Source organism: Apodemus sylvaticus, chromosome X (assembly GCF_947179515.1).
Source record: "Apodemus sylvaticus chromosome X, mApoSyl1.1, whole genome shotgun sequence".
NCBI classification, from domain to species: domain Eukaryota; kingdom Metazoa; phylum Chordata; class Mammalia; order Rodentia; family Muridae; genus Apodemus; species Apodemus sylvaticus.
Genome location: NC_067495.1, coordinates 1,783,907 through 1,798,208, shown reverse-complemented (window position 1 = coordinate 1,798,208; position 14,302 = coordinate 1,783,907). Strand labels below are relative to the sequence as shown.

The 14,302-nt window shown below is 38.8% G+C and overlaps 1 protein-coding gene across 1 annotated transcript in view; it reads right to left on the bottom strand.

Annotated features, from left to right (window-relative positions):
- The window catches only part of Slc9a7 (solute carrier family 9 member A7), a 160,048-nt gene that overhangs the window by 70,072 nt on the left and 75,674 nt on the right, over positions 1-14,302 (bottom strand). The window contains 2 exon segments of the mRNA XM_052171878.1: positions 9,979-10,091; positions 12,675-12,751. Of these exon segments, the coding sequence (XP_052027838.1) occupies positions 9,979-10,091; positions 12,675-12,751 (190 nt within the window).

Genomic DNA, 14,302 nt, shown 5'->3' with positions numbered 1-14,302 from the left:
CTTTGCTACACATGTAACTGGAGCCATGGGTTCCTCCATGTGTACTCTTTGGTTTACTTCCTGAGAGCTCTGGGGGGTCTGATTGGTTCATATTGTTGTTCCTCCTGTGGGGCTGCAAACCCCTTCAGCTCCTTGGGTCCTTTCTCTAGCTCCTCCATTGGGGACTCTATGTTCAGTCCATTAGTTGGCTGTGAGCCATGTGTATTTTGTTCCCCCTTCTAAGAAGGATCAAAATATCCACACTTTGTTCTTCCTTCATCTTGAGCTTCATTTGGTCTATGAATTGTATCTTGGGTATTCAGAGATTTGGGGCTAATATCCACTTATCCATGAGTGCATACCATGGGTGTTCTTTTGTGATTGGGTTACCACACTCAGGATGGTATTTTCTAGTTCCATGCATTTGCCTAAGAATTTCATGAATTCATTGTTTTTAATAGCTGAGTAGTACTCCATTGTGTATATATACACCACATTTTCCGTTTTCCCCTTTTCTATCTTGCTTTCTCTATTCTTGTTACGGACTAATGAACATTCAAAGCGACATTCCTTCTAACATTCTTTCCTTTTCAAAAATTTTATCATTTACAAAAAATAAACAGCAATTTGGATTTGAAGGGTGTCCTATGTATCATGACAAGCAAATTAAGAATGGGGGTACATGCCTGCTAGTGAGTCTTCTGGAAGGCCATGTTCTTACAACACTGATGCTATCTCAAGACATAAAGACAACTTCTTCTATTCAGCCTGATTTAAGAATTTATACTGCATGCTGACCTCCAGTTGAACCAGCACCATTTGTTGAAAAGGCTATCTTTTTTCCATTGGATGTTTTCAGCCTCTTTGTCAAGGATCAAGTGGCCATAGGTGTATGGGTTCATTTCTGGATCTTCAATCCTGTTCCATTGATCCTCCTGCCTGTCACTGTACCAATACCATGCAGTTTTTAACACTATTGCTCTGTAGTATTGCTTGAGGTCAGGGATACTGACTCCCCCAGACTTTCTTTTGTTGCTGAGAATAGTTTTAGCTATCCTGGGTTTTTTGTTATTCCAGATGAATTTGATAATTGCTCTTTCTAACTCTGTGAAGAATTGAGTTGGGATTTTGATGGGTATTGCATTGAATCTGTAGATTACTTTTGGCAAAATGGCCATTTTAACTATATTGATTCTACCGATCCATGAGCATGGGAGGTTTTGCCATTTTTTGAGGTCTTCTTCCATTTCCTTCTTCAGAGTCTTGAAGTTCTTGTCATACAGATCTTTCACATGTTTGGTAATTGATCCATCCTTGTCTCCTTGTACTAAGCTCAAATCCAAATGGATCAAGGACCTCCACATAAAGCCAGACACTCTGAAGCTAATAGAAAAGAAACTGGGGAAGACCCTTGAGGACATCGGTACAGGGAGAAAGTTTCTGAACAGAACACCAATAGCATATGCTCTAAGAGCAAGAATTGACAAATGGGACCTCATACAATTACAGAGTTTCTGTAAGGCAAAGGACACCATCAAGAGGACAAATCGGCAACCAACAAATTGGGAAAAGATCTTCACCAATCCTACATCAGATAGAGGGCTAATATCCAATATATATAAAGAACTCAAGAAGTTAGACTCCAGAAAACCAAACAACCCTATTAAAAATGGGGTACAGAGTTAAACAAAGAATTCTCACCTGAAGAACTTCGGATGCCGGAGAAGCATCTTAAAAAATGTTCAACTTCATTAGTCATTAGGGAAATGCAAATCAAAACAACCCTGAGATTTCACCTTACACCAGTCAGAATGGCTAAGATTAAAAATTCAGGAGACAGCAGGTGTTGGAAAGGGTGTGGAGAAAGAGGAAGACTCCTCCACTGCTGGTGGGGTTGCAAATTGGTACAACCACTCTGGAAATCAGTCCGGCGGTTCCTCCGAAAACTGGGCACCTCACTTCCAGAAGATCCTGCTATACCACTCCTGGGCATATACCCAGAGGATTCCCCACCATGTAATAAGGATACATGCTCTACTATGTTCATAGCAGCCCTATTTATAATTGCCAGATGCTGAAAAGAACCCAGGTATCCCTCAACAGAAGAGTGGATGCAAAAAATGTGGTATATCTACACAATGGAGTACTATTCAGCCATTAGAAACAATGAATTCATGAAATTCTTAGGCAAATGGATGGAGCTAGAGAACATCATACTAAGTGAGGTAACCCAGACTCAAAAGGTGAATCATGGTATGCACTCACTAATAAGTGGATATTAACCTAGAAACCTGGAATACCCAAAACATAATCTACACATTAAATGAGGTACAAGAAGAAAGGAAGAGTGGCCCCTTGTTCTGGAAAGACTCAGTGAAGCAGTATTCAGCAAAACCAGAACGGGGAAGTGGGAAGGGGTGGGTGGGAGGACAGGGGGAGAGAAGGGGGCTTACGGGACTTTCGGGGAGTGGGGTGGGGGGCTAGGAAAGGGGAAATCATTTGAAATGTAAATAAAAAATATATCGAATAAAAAAAAAAGAAAAAAAGAAAAAGAAATTTATACCAATGAAAACCTTGATTATGAATCAAAAAGAATTCTGTATCAAGAATTCATGACTTGAAGTTAGTAACAATTAAAATGATTTTTACCAAATTAAAAAAAAAAAGAGTTTATACAACCTTGAAATCTTTGGGGATAGGAATTTTTAAAATGTTGTATTCTATATAATTTATTTCATGAATTATATTTATGGTTCTTTGTGAAAAACTTTGATCCTAGTAGTTTACCATAATATAAAAATTGTCTTTAAAAAAAAAAATCCAGGGCATCAAGGGTTGCTATCCTACAGTTAAAACTCTGACCCATAATTGGGAAAGAACTGCAGGGACAAAAATGGAGAAGAGCCTGAGAAAAAGGAGGTCCAGTGACAGGCCCAAAGTGGGATCCAGCTCAAGGGGAGGTCCCAAGGCCTGACACTATTACTGAGGCTACGGAGCACTCACAAAACCCAGCCTATCATGACTGTCCTCCAAAAGACCCAACAAGCAGCTGAAAGAATTAGATGCAGATATTTGCACCCAACCAATGGACAGAAGCTGCTGCCCCCCTATGGCTGAATTAGGGAAAAACTGGAAGAAGCTGAGAAGGAGGGTGACCCTATAGGAAGACCAGCAGTTTCAACTAACCTTGATTCCCTGAGATCTCTCAGACACTGGACCACCAACCAGGCAGCATACACCGGCTGATATGAGGCTACCAACACATATACAGCAGAGCCTGCAAGGTCTGGACTCAGTCAGAGATGTTCCTAACCCTCAAGAGACTGAAGACCCCAGGGAGTGGGAACTGGTGACATCCTCGTGGAGATGGGGGTGGGGGAAGGTATGAGATGTGGGACAGTCAGAGGGTAGACCAGGAGGGAGATAAAATCTGGATTTTAAGAAAAGATTACATAAAAATTTAAAAATGCAGTTCTTGAAGAAAAATTAACAATGATAATCACAAATGCTGATGACTTACCACAAAGCAGATACCATGCTAAGCATTTTGCAATTTAATTCAGTTCTTATAAAACCCTATGAGGAGACTACTATTACTATTTCTCTCATTAAGGGTAAGAAAACAGACTCTTAATTCTGTGCAATTCATGAGCTGCTCTGTATTTTAGTATTGAAATCCCCCAAGTCTCAGTGATTAGTACAAAAGAAATTTCATTCCTCAGTTATATCATATACCCACTGTGGACTACTATGGGTATGGCTATGTCCACACAGCTACATGGGGACTCGGGGACTCAAAACTGATGGAAGCAAATAAAAATGAACAGTGCACAGGCTTGGAAGTCTAGGAACAAGAGACCCAAGTGATCAGACACTCTCAGTCAAAGGGTCTTGGGAAGAAACAAATAGCATGCTCAAACAGCAAGCTAAGAAGGGTTTTATAAGGAAGGTTTTTATAAAATTATTGGCAAGGGTATAGGGAAACTAGAAGGGAGAACAGTACTTGTGGCTAAAAAACAGGGAACTTTCATCCACAGGCCTGAAGGCTTCAGGGAAAGGAGCAGTTACCAGACCTTGGAGTTGTAGGAACTAGGCCATCTGATAGGAGGTATAACTTCTGATGAAGTGGTACAACTGGTCTGCAGGATTCCTATATCTCTAACCCCCTTCCAGAGGCATTCACTATAAACGAATCCAATGGGAAAGCAGAAAGCAAAGGAACCTATAGAAGTCAGACTTCTGGGCCCAAGAAAGAGGAAAGGGTGGCAGGTAAATGTGATGGGGCAAGCAGAAAGCTTGCAAGAGTCAACTGTTGAAGAATTCAACAAATAGCAAAGTCCAAAGATTTGGTAGGCTGGTTACTTTTCTCATACCTGTGACCCGAAAAGCAAAACTTAAAGAAGGGAAGGTTTATTTTGGCTCATGGTTTGATGGGATATAGTACATCATTACTGTGAAGGAATGGTACCAAGAGCATGAGATGGCTGTATCGTGTCCACAATTAGAAAGAAAGGTGAGATAAATGCTGATGTTCAGCTGACTTTGCTGCTTTTCCCTGACTAATCAGTCAAGAACTCTAGCCAATGAAACGAATAGTAGCACCCACATTCAGAGCATGTCTTAACCGTCTCCATTAATGCCCTCATAGGCATACTCAAAAATTCCTTATTAATGCCCTAGTGTTTCTTAAACCAATCAAATGAGCAGTTAAAAGTAATCATCACATTTAATAAAGTGATGGATTATATGCTATAACTTCAAAAGCTTTTCTGACTTTAGAATAAGGTTTGTCTAAATATTGTAATTAACAGTAAAAATAATACATAGTTGATTGCCCATTATTAGAATTGAAAGCATATCTAATAACAATAACAAAAGATAGTTACATAGAACTGATATGAATCTTAATTCTTCTTAATTTCTGCTACCACTTTATAAGGCACTCTGTGGTACCTCTCCTTTAACAAGTCTATACCTGATCACAGTGAGGAAATATCCATAGCAGACAGCAGCATCCAAAAGATAGATACAAAAGATAGATAAAAAATAGAGACAACAAGAGTGAGAAAGTCACCTCTAAAGGAAAAGATTTGCCCTGGTTCAGATGTAACTTAAATAAATGTCCCTCACACTTTCACATAAAAATGGTTAATCCCCTAAGTGGCAACATCAGAAGATGGTGAGGATCACTGGAAGATAGAACTTCAAATCGTGTTATGGGGGATCCTAGTCTCTCTTTGCTTCTGTTGAGTACAGTGTAATCAGGGATAAGAAGCTCTTTTTTTCTTTCTGTCTGTCAATACCATTCCATACTAGAATTTGTGCTAGATAGCTTAGGAACAAGAAAGCAATTTGACCTAGTCCCCTTAACACCAATTCTTTTCTCAATGGCCCATAATCATCATGTGAGCATGTATCAAAAGCATTTATCAAAATTACAGTTATAATTATGTATATTTTGCTGCTCAAAAGCATCTCAGTGGCTCTCCAGAGAGCCATTCTCAGGACTGCAACTATCCAAAGAGTAAGACCTCAGAAGACTCCATAGGAGAACAGATTCCCAAATCTTATCATTAAACCAACAGCTAGATATGGTAGTTCACAGCTGTAATCCCAGCATTCAGAAGGTCAAAGCAGCAATGAAGTCAGCCTGTGATTCACAGTGAGCTCTAAACCATGCTGAGCTACGAGACCCTGCCTCCAAAAAGCGAACAAACAAGCAAGTGTACCTCATCTAGTCCCACTTATACCCAGCAGTGCTTCCAACTCTGATGTCTGTCAGTCTCCTCCCCGACACTCCCACTTAGTCACTTGCTTTCAGGAGAGTTTTAAAGTCAGTAACTTTGGAATTCACACAACTAAACTCTATTATTAGTTATTAGTTTAGTATAAATAATAGCTCTGACACGAGGGTCACAATAAAAGCAGCAGGCTAAGGAATAACTTCAAGGCCATTTTTGTTGATACCACCAAGTCTTCACTTGGGCCTGTACAGATGCCTAGCCTCACCCACATCATGCTGGTACTACTATTTTCTGATCATGTGCTGCATGGAGAGCCATGAAAATTGATTATATGTGTGCTTAGATCGCTGATTACTTCACCTCGGGCCACATTTCCCCATGTCTTAAATCACCCTGCTCCATCATCCTATAAACAGCCCCTGCCCCTGTCCTCAGGGAAGAGGGTTTGAGACTTGGTCCTCTTCACCTCCACCCTAAGCTACTCAGTGAATAACTGTTTTGCAAAATATGTAGGTCAAGGAATTGATTGACCCACTTCACTGAAAGCAAAATGGGCCTTGTGTTTTGTTGTTGTTGTTGTTTTCTTTTCTTTTCTTTTCTTTTCTTTTCTTTTCTTTTCTTTTCTTTTCTTTTCTTTTAGTACCACCCTCTAACTCTCCACTTGGGTTTCAATCTCTTTGATGGCCTACGTTTTCAAGCAGCAGATTTTGAGGATACTAGTAAAACACGTAAAACATCCTACATCTCAAAAGCTATCCAATGAAAAGGCAGGTAAGGTTAATGTCCTAAAGTCTAACAAGTTGAAGTTTCTAATTTTTTACTTTTATTTACATAAAACTCTTACTGTGCCAATCTTCAGAAGCCAAATAAAAACTATGTATCATGGCAATGTCACAACAATCACAAACATATTAAAATGAAATAAACAGGTATATAGATATTCTGAAAAAATGGGTCTTTTATCCAATTAAATGAAGCATAACTTAAGCAATACTGTTCAGAAAACAGTATCTGTTATCCTTATCACACTCACCTATTATTTGGGTATAGTGCTAATAAGATGATAATAATAAAGCCATATGCAAACATAAATAGTAATACATGTTTAGAGAGTTTAAACACTGTTCTCGGGCTTATGAAGAATATATTTCTCAATAGATTCTCCTCAGAATCTAGTCATGAGCAGATTAGCATTTAAATAAAGCTACCTTTCAGGGTATTTTTTAGAAACACGCTTGAGTAGTGAGGATCTATTAATTGCCTTTTAAATAAACATGAGGAAAGCAGAACTCTCTGCCTGAGCCAGATGTGCACAGAAGCCAACATAATCAGCAAATATTATGCTCAGTGTTTTGCATGTGTGGCTGCATTTAATTCTCAAAGGAGCCTTAGAAACAGGAAGCCATTCTTCTCTGTTATAGATGAGGATGCTGATGGGAGAAGGGAAAGTGGTCCCAAGCCAGCTGATCAGTGATTGGCCTAACTAGAGCTTAACCCAAAGGTGCCAAGACCTTCTTTCTTACCTTCATTTCATAAACCAAGTTGCCTCAAACAGCCAATCCTTCAATACTAATTTAGTGTCTATGATAATATATGGAGGTAAGAAAGGTTACTGTGTCTTGGAAGATTGAGATTCTTCAGAACCACACAACTGTTTAGCACCACGTTGTTCACTCTGGTGACCACTAGTCATATGTAGCCACTTAAATTGTGTAATATTAAATGAAATCTAAAGCTCAGCCCTTCAGTTTTCAGTGCCCAACATTTCAAACGCTCAGTAGCAGCAAATGACTGAACTGAGTAGACCATATAACATTCTTTGCAGAAAGAGCTATGGGATAATCTAGAGGCCCTCCAAGAGGCATGGAAAAGTGGGAACTATCACTCTAAGATTATTACTGTTCAGAATGCTAGCATTTTACACATCAAGAACATTTTTATACCTCCACTGTTAGGACAGGACTAACCCTTTCTCCATAAATTATATATATACAGTCAGTTAATCCCCATTATTTGAAGGAAATCAGTTCCAAGAACTTCCTCACATGGACACCAAAATACAAAGATGCTTGAAGTCCCTTATATAAAATGATATATGTATTTGTACCCTGTTGCATTTTAAACCATATCTAAATTGTCTGTAATTATTAATACAAAGTAAGTGCTATGTAACCAGTTGTTACACTACATAGGCTAAGGAGTAAAACAAGAAAAAATGTCAGTGCATGTTCAGTACATGTATAATTGGTTTTTGTTGTTGTTGTTGTTTATTTTGAGATTACAACTTAATTATAACATTTCTCCCTTCCCTTTCCTCCTTCCAAATATCCTTCCCTACTTTCCTTCAAAATCATGGCCTCCTGGTTCTGGAAAGACTCAGTGTAGCAGTATAGGGCAAAATCAGAACAGGGAAGTGGGAAGGGGTGGGTGGGAGAAGAGGGGAAGGGAAGGGGCTTATGTGACTTTCGGGGAGTGGGGGGGCCAGAAAAGGGGAAATCATTTTGATGTAAATAAAAAATACATTGAATAAAAAAAATGCATGAAAAAATCATGGCCTCTTTTTCCATAGCCCTGAAGACATACATACAAGTAGCATTATATGGACCCATGGCATTATATTTATGAATATATATGTATGCATGAATACATATATGCATGTGCAGTTTATGAAAACTACATTTGATTTGCAGTTAATTGAATCCATAGACATGGAGAACAGACTTGTAATAGTTGAAATTAGAGAAAGCAATCGCTGATACATTGGGAGGGAACTTTAAAATTTTATATGTATGAGTATTCATATGCCCATTGCAATATCCATATTGCAGGACATCCCTGCATGGGGATCTTCTGAAACTAGAGTTACAGATGGTTGTGAGGCGCCATCTGAGTACTGGGAATCAAACGTGGGTCTTCAGCGTGAGCAGCAGGTGCTCCTAACAGCTGAGTCATCTCCCCAGCCCCCTGCTCTGCTTTAGACATTCTAACTTGGAGTTAAGCTTATCCTGCTTGGTTTTGATGTTCCAAGGAGAAAAGCTATACATTAACTCCACATTTAGGAACTGGTTCGTCTAACACTTGAAAACTACAAAATAAGAGACATAAAATTCCATTACGATATGGCAGTCATGGAAGAACTCTGCACAAAAATATTTATGAATACAACTTTTTCTACTAAGGAAAATCATTATTCAAAGCAAACAGCACCCTTCCTAAAGGAAGGTGAAAGCACAATGCTGAAGAGAACGCAGTCCACACTGTGTCCACATTAGTCACTCTAAAGGGAATGACAAGAGGGAAATGCAGGCAGAGAGAACCCAAGTGTCCTTAAACAGAAGGCCCAAGAAGTAAAATGTGAAACAGTTTTCAACCTTAAAAGGAAGGAAATCATGGCATACGCTGTGCCATGGATAGACTGGTGCTGCAGGATGCTAACTAAAATGAGTCAGTGATAAGACAAATACTCTTAAGATTTCATGAGCAAATTATAGTAGTCAAATGTATAGAGGGAAAAAGAGAATAGTTGTTGGTTGCCAGAAGCTGGATAGAAAGGTAAACGGGAAGCTACTGCTATCTGAGTTTACAGAGTTTCCATTGTGAATGATGAAAAAGTCCAAGAAATCAGTTGCTGAACAAGGCAATACTTAACACCACTGAACCATATGTTCAGAAATTAAGATGCTACATTGTATGCTGTCTATTTTCCCCACAATAAAACAGTAAGGAGGTATAGGTTTCTCTTCTATTGCTTTAATACACAAATGACCAAGGCGACTTATAGAAGGAAGAGATTTTTAGGGCTTAAAGTTCCAGAGTGATAAGAGCCCATCACCATCGTAGCTTCCACGGAAGGCAGGATGGTGGCTAGAGCAAAATGAAAGCTCCCATTTTAAAGCACAAGCTCAGTGAATGAACTAATAATGACATGAGGCTTTTAAGCTTTGACATCCTACCTCCAGTGATGTACTTCCTCAAACAAGGCCACGTCTCCTAAGCTTTTCCAAACAGCACCACCAAGGGGGACTACAGAATCAAGTGTCTGAGACTATAGGGGACATTTTATTCAAACCACCAGGGAAAGAAAACACATACTTCTCTTAGAAGCCTAAGTCTGTTAGATCTAACTGCTATTGCATACTTCCATCATATGCTAATGCCACAGTCTTTCTACTACAGCAAAAGTCAATGGCTGCTCTGAAATTGATAATATTTAAATATTATAGTAACATAATGCTCAAACCAAATGTCCAATTACCTGGGTCAGTGGCAGAAATAATTGCTCCAAAAAAGAGACAATCTGTGTAGTAAAATTTATCAGAGAGCTGGCCCACAATCTTCATGAGTTTCACCACTCCATACATAAGATTTCTGTAAGATGGTAGATAAACAGTGTCAAGGGAAAAAGTCTTGCACAGATATAAACAGAGTACTAGAGTGCTATTAGAACATTATACTTTAAGGGAGATTCAGGAAAGCAATAGGCAGCTTTTACGGTTGGACACTTATTAGGAACCTAGGCAAATAGGACTTTGGCATCAAGAACTGGTTTGTAGTTTATTATTATCTCGCAGAAGCATCTGAATATTTCTTTGACTATTGTTGATTTTTGTGTGTGCATGGAGGTGGGGCACTGAGACAACGTCTCATGTAGACCAATCGGGACTTGACTCACCAAGTAGCAGAGGATGACCCTCAACTTCTGATCCAGCTTGCTCCTCCTCCTCCTCCTTCTGAACTCTTGCGCCTGCCTCCCAAGTGCTAGAATTATAGGTCTAACCACCCCCCAAGTCTTTATACATGTTAGGTAAACTGCATCAACAGACTTATATTCCCAACCCCTGAATATTTCTTAAAATGTTTCTTAAAAATCGTTCTTATTATCAACTATACCAACTGCAAAGTATGGTCTTTGATGAGTAGTCATAAAGTTAAAGATCTTAAGCAACTAGGTGATAGAGGAAAATGGAAGATAGAGCCTGAAATATTGTATAATAAATCACTATAAATGTAGAATTATAAGAAAGTTTATCTCGAGTCATAGAAATTAGGGGTCCGAGTAAAGCTGGAGAGAATGATATTACTGATATCTCCATCAAAAAGCAGTGCAAAGAAGGTAGAGATAGAACCCTCTTGAAATGTCCTAGTAGATGGATCACCAGTGCCCCCACTGATATACCTGGCCTTTGGTGAGGCAGGCTAACTGAAGCTATACTTATATTGCGCAGAATGTGGCAAGGTCTAACAGGGACAAACTTCCTATGCGGCAGATTATAACTGGAAATAACAATAAATGTTGAAAAATAGCCTACCATTTATTATACGTGCATGTATGTATCTGTGTGCATGATGCATGTATGCCTCAATAATAACAGCAGCTTTAAGGGTTAAACAAATAAAAATAACATAGAATTAACTCACTGTGTACTCTAGCCAACCATTCAATGAAATTTGTAACGCTAAGGACCATGTCATGGTCTACCCTTATCTCTTTACTGACTAGAACAGTGGGATGGCTAAGCTAGGGGTGAAAGAAATGTTTGCAGTGCAGAGTGGAATCCTTATGAGAACTAGCTAGAACTTAATGCTTTTCTAGTGTGTGCCAGGTATTGCTCCAATCAGCTCAACTTCAGTCCATGGCAGCTCTGTGAACAGATCTGATTTGTTCTTTGCTGCTTATCAAAGGCTTCTTGCATGTTCATACATTTCAAATAGTTCCTGAAAGCAGACTTCCTTCTCCATTTCTTTGTACTAAACTCCTTGATCTAAGTGGTGGATTTCCCCCTGGCAGCCTCATACAAACCTTGCCTCCCATCATCAGTAATGCATGCTGGGGACCTGGTGTTCTTCAGTGACCTATCACGTCACTAAAGACAAACTCCAAGACCAACCTTTTAAAGAATAGAAGATCCTTGCCTTTATCTCCAGCTTTCCAACTAATTTTTTAAAAAAATTCAGATTTGCTAGTGCATTTTTAAAGCCTAGTATCTATCACCTTTCTGCTGCAAGATCCCATCTAAACTCCTACAAGGCATTTAGTCATCAAATCTCCTGGTCTCCCCTTGGTTGTAAATGTTTCTCAGCCACTGCTTGTCTCTGATGACCTTGGTAATTTTGAGCAATGCTGGTCAGAAAGTTGGCAGAGTGCTTTTTGTCTGGCTTTTTCTCCAGACAGAGGTGATGATGTATTTGGGGTAGATGACCAGGGAGGCAAAGTGCCCTTCTCATCACAAATCGCAAGGTATGTAATAACGACATGACTTGTAATGTCTTCCATGTTCTCACCTTTTAAGCTACTCTCCTTTCCATACCTTCTGTACCATATTCTTTATAAGAAGCTACAGCATACAGCCTACACTCAGAGGTAGGCTGGAATGAACATCTGGAGCTGGTAGAACTAAGTTCTACCTCTTTGAAAGGGATATATCCACAACCCTTATCTACAATTTGGCATATGAAATGTGCTTCTTCTCATTTGTTTCTTCATCAAATCAGGTATTTTTTTCTATCTATACACTCAGGAATATTTATTTTATACTTTATATGATAATAAAATATAAAGCTATTCATTTTGCTGTGTTTCAGCCACTGATGGGCTCTGGGTATAGTGAGAATTTCCAGGTTGGCTTTTGAGTTCCTGTGGGATATCTTGTAGCTTTATTGCTGTCTTTTGAGCATTTGCTTACTCTTTGTTATTAAAAGATGCTCAATCTTCATGTAAAGTTCCTGTTCCACCCCAGAATAAGAGACACCTGGTTCTTTTTATCAGGGAATGCTATAAGAAATTATGATCTAGTTAATTTTAATTACTCTTAATTTAAATTTAATGTCCACATGTAGCTAACTACCATACTGGGCAGGATAACATTAAGACACTGCTTTGTACACGATGCTGATGAATCTCATTCCTTTGGGTAGTTTGTTAGACTGGTTACACAACAAACAGTTACTTACCCAATAATGAAGCAAGAAACAGCAGTCCCCAAGAAGGCATAGGCCAGAATCGATCCAAGATTTCTGAAAAAGTGTCTCTGGATTAAACAAAAAAAAAAAAAAAATAGGGATTATAGTAATTCTTGGCAGCAAGCCAAAATAAATCAAACATAGAAACAAAAACTTCACATTAAAAGCCTCTAAAACCTGGTATTCTACACTGTATGTACATCTAGTAATTTCAGATCAAACAATTCTGGCTAATATCAAGATGTATTAAGTGTATACATGTGCACACATGTATATAAGTAGACCAACTATTTTTTTGAGACTGGACAAAGACCAGCTTATTCCATGACCCTGCTAGTTCTAGTGGGATCTTAGAAGATTATTAGCGATGTAAGTCTGAAACAAATAAATGGAAAGTATCTTCTGAGAAGAATTCTACTTAATTTGATAGTGGAAAACAGACTTCTAAATATATGCTTATGGAGCATAAGAGATCTCTATATCTCCTTATATCATCTGTTTTATTCTTTGAAGCCTGAGAAAGATGGACAGTAGAGACAGGAATGGAAAACTGAGAATGTTAGTGAGTTCAATTCAAGATGGTAACATTTGTATAGTAAAAAAATCTAGAACCAACGCTAAGATGTAGAGATCCTTCAGGAGAGTATAATATCCCTTTGATGGATCTGCATATTCAAAAGTTACCTTCAAAATGAGTGCAACAAATACTGGTGCACATACATTCATATCAGGTCCATGGGGGTCTTCTGATGGAAGGAGGGTTATAACCTGCTCTTAAGATCTTTCGGCAACATGCAAAAGCAATTCCTATTTAAAATTCAGAATTTCTTAATAAAAAAAAAGGCAATTAAAATCCCCCAAACACCCTAATTAAACAAGAACCATCAAAACCTTAGCCATCATTTTTAAAGATAACAAAGACCCAGCATGCCGGCTGAGCAACATCAGGGAAAGCAGGCACAGCCAGCATCGTGCTACATTGAGCAAAGGGCTGCAGTTGTCCTTTGCTCTGTATTTCAGACAGTCCAAGATACTGTTATCTTTCCACAAGGTTTGTTCCACTAAGGCTCATATGTCTAAAGATGTCAAAAGATACTGCTCAGAAGAATCTTTCAAGGGCACGCCATGCCAACAGTCACCAAATGAAGGTTCTGGCTGAACAGATAATGAACAGATTATACTTGATTTTGTCTTGAGCCTTTTTAATGCTATTGAATTTATGTAGCAAGATTTGAGGGGTGTCAGATTTCAAAAATATTAACAACTGTGATTCCAATAAAACTTCCATTATAGAAACTGAAAAGATAGCTCAGTAGATTATGGCACTTGCCACCAATCCTGATGACCTGAGTTCTATCTCTGAGATCTGCACTGCAGAAAGAAAACTGGCCACAGACCACCACACCCCTGCTCAAGTTGTCAGTGTGTGAGAGCACACTGTGACATGCATGCATTCACATACACAGCTGCTCAAAATAAATAAAGGTATAATGATTTTTTTTAAGTTCCATTAAGGGCTTATATGAGGGAACACTAGAACGAATGACATTTAGGTGACATACCCAGATAGGAAATGCAATCTCAGATGCACTTGTTCTGGGACTCAGTGTCAGAACTCA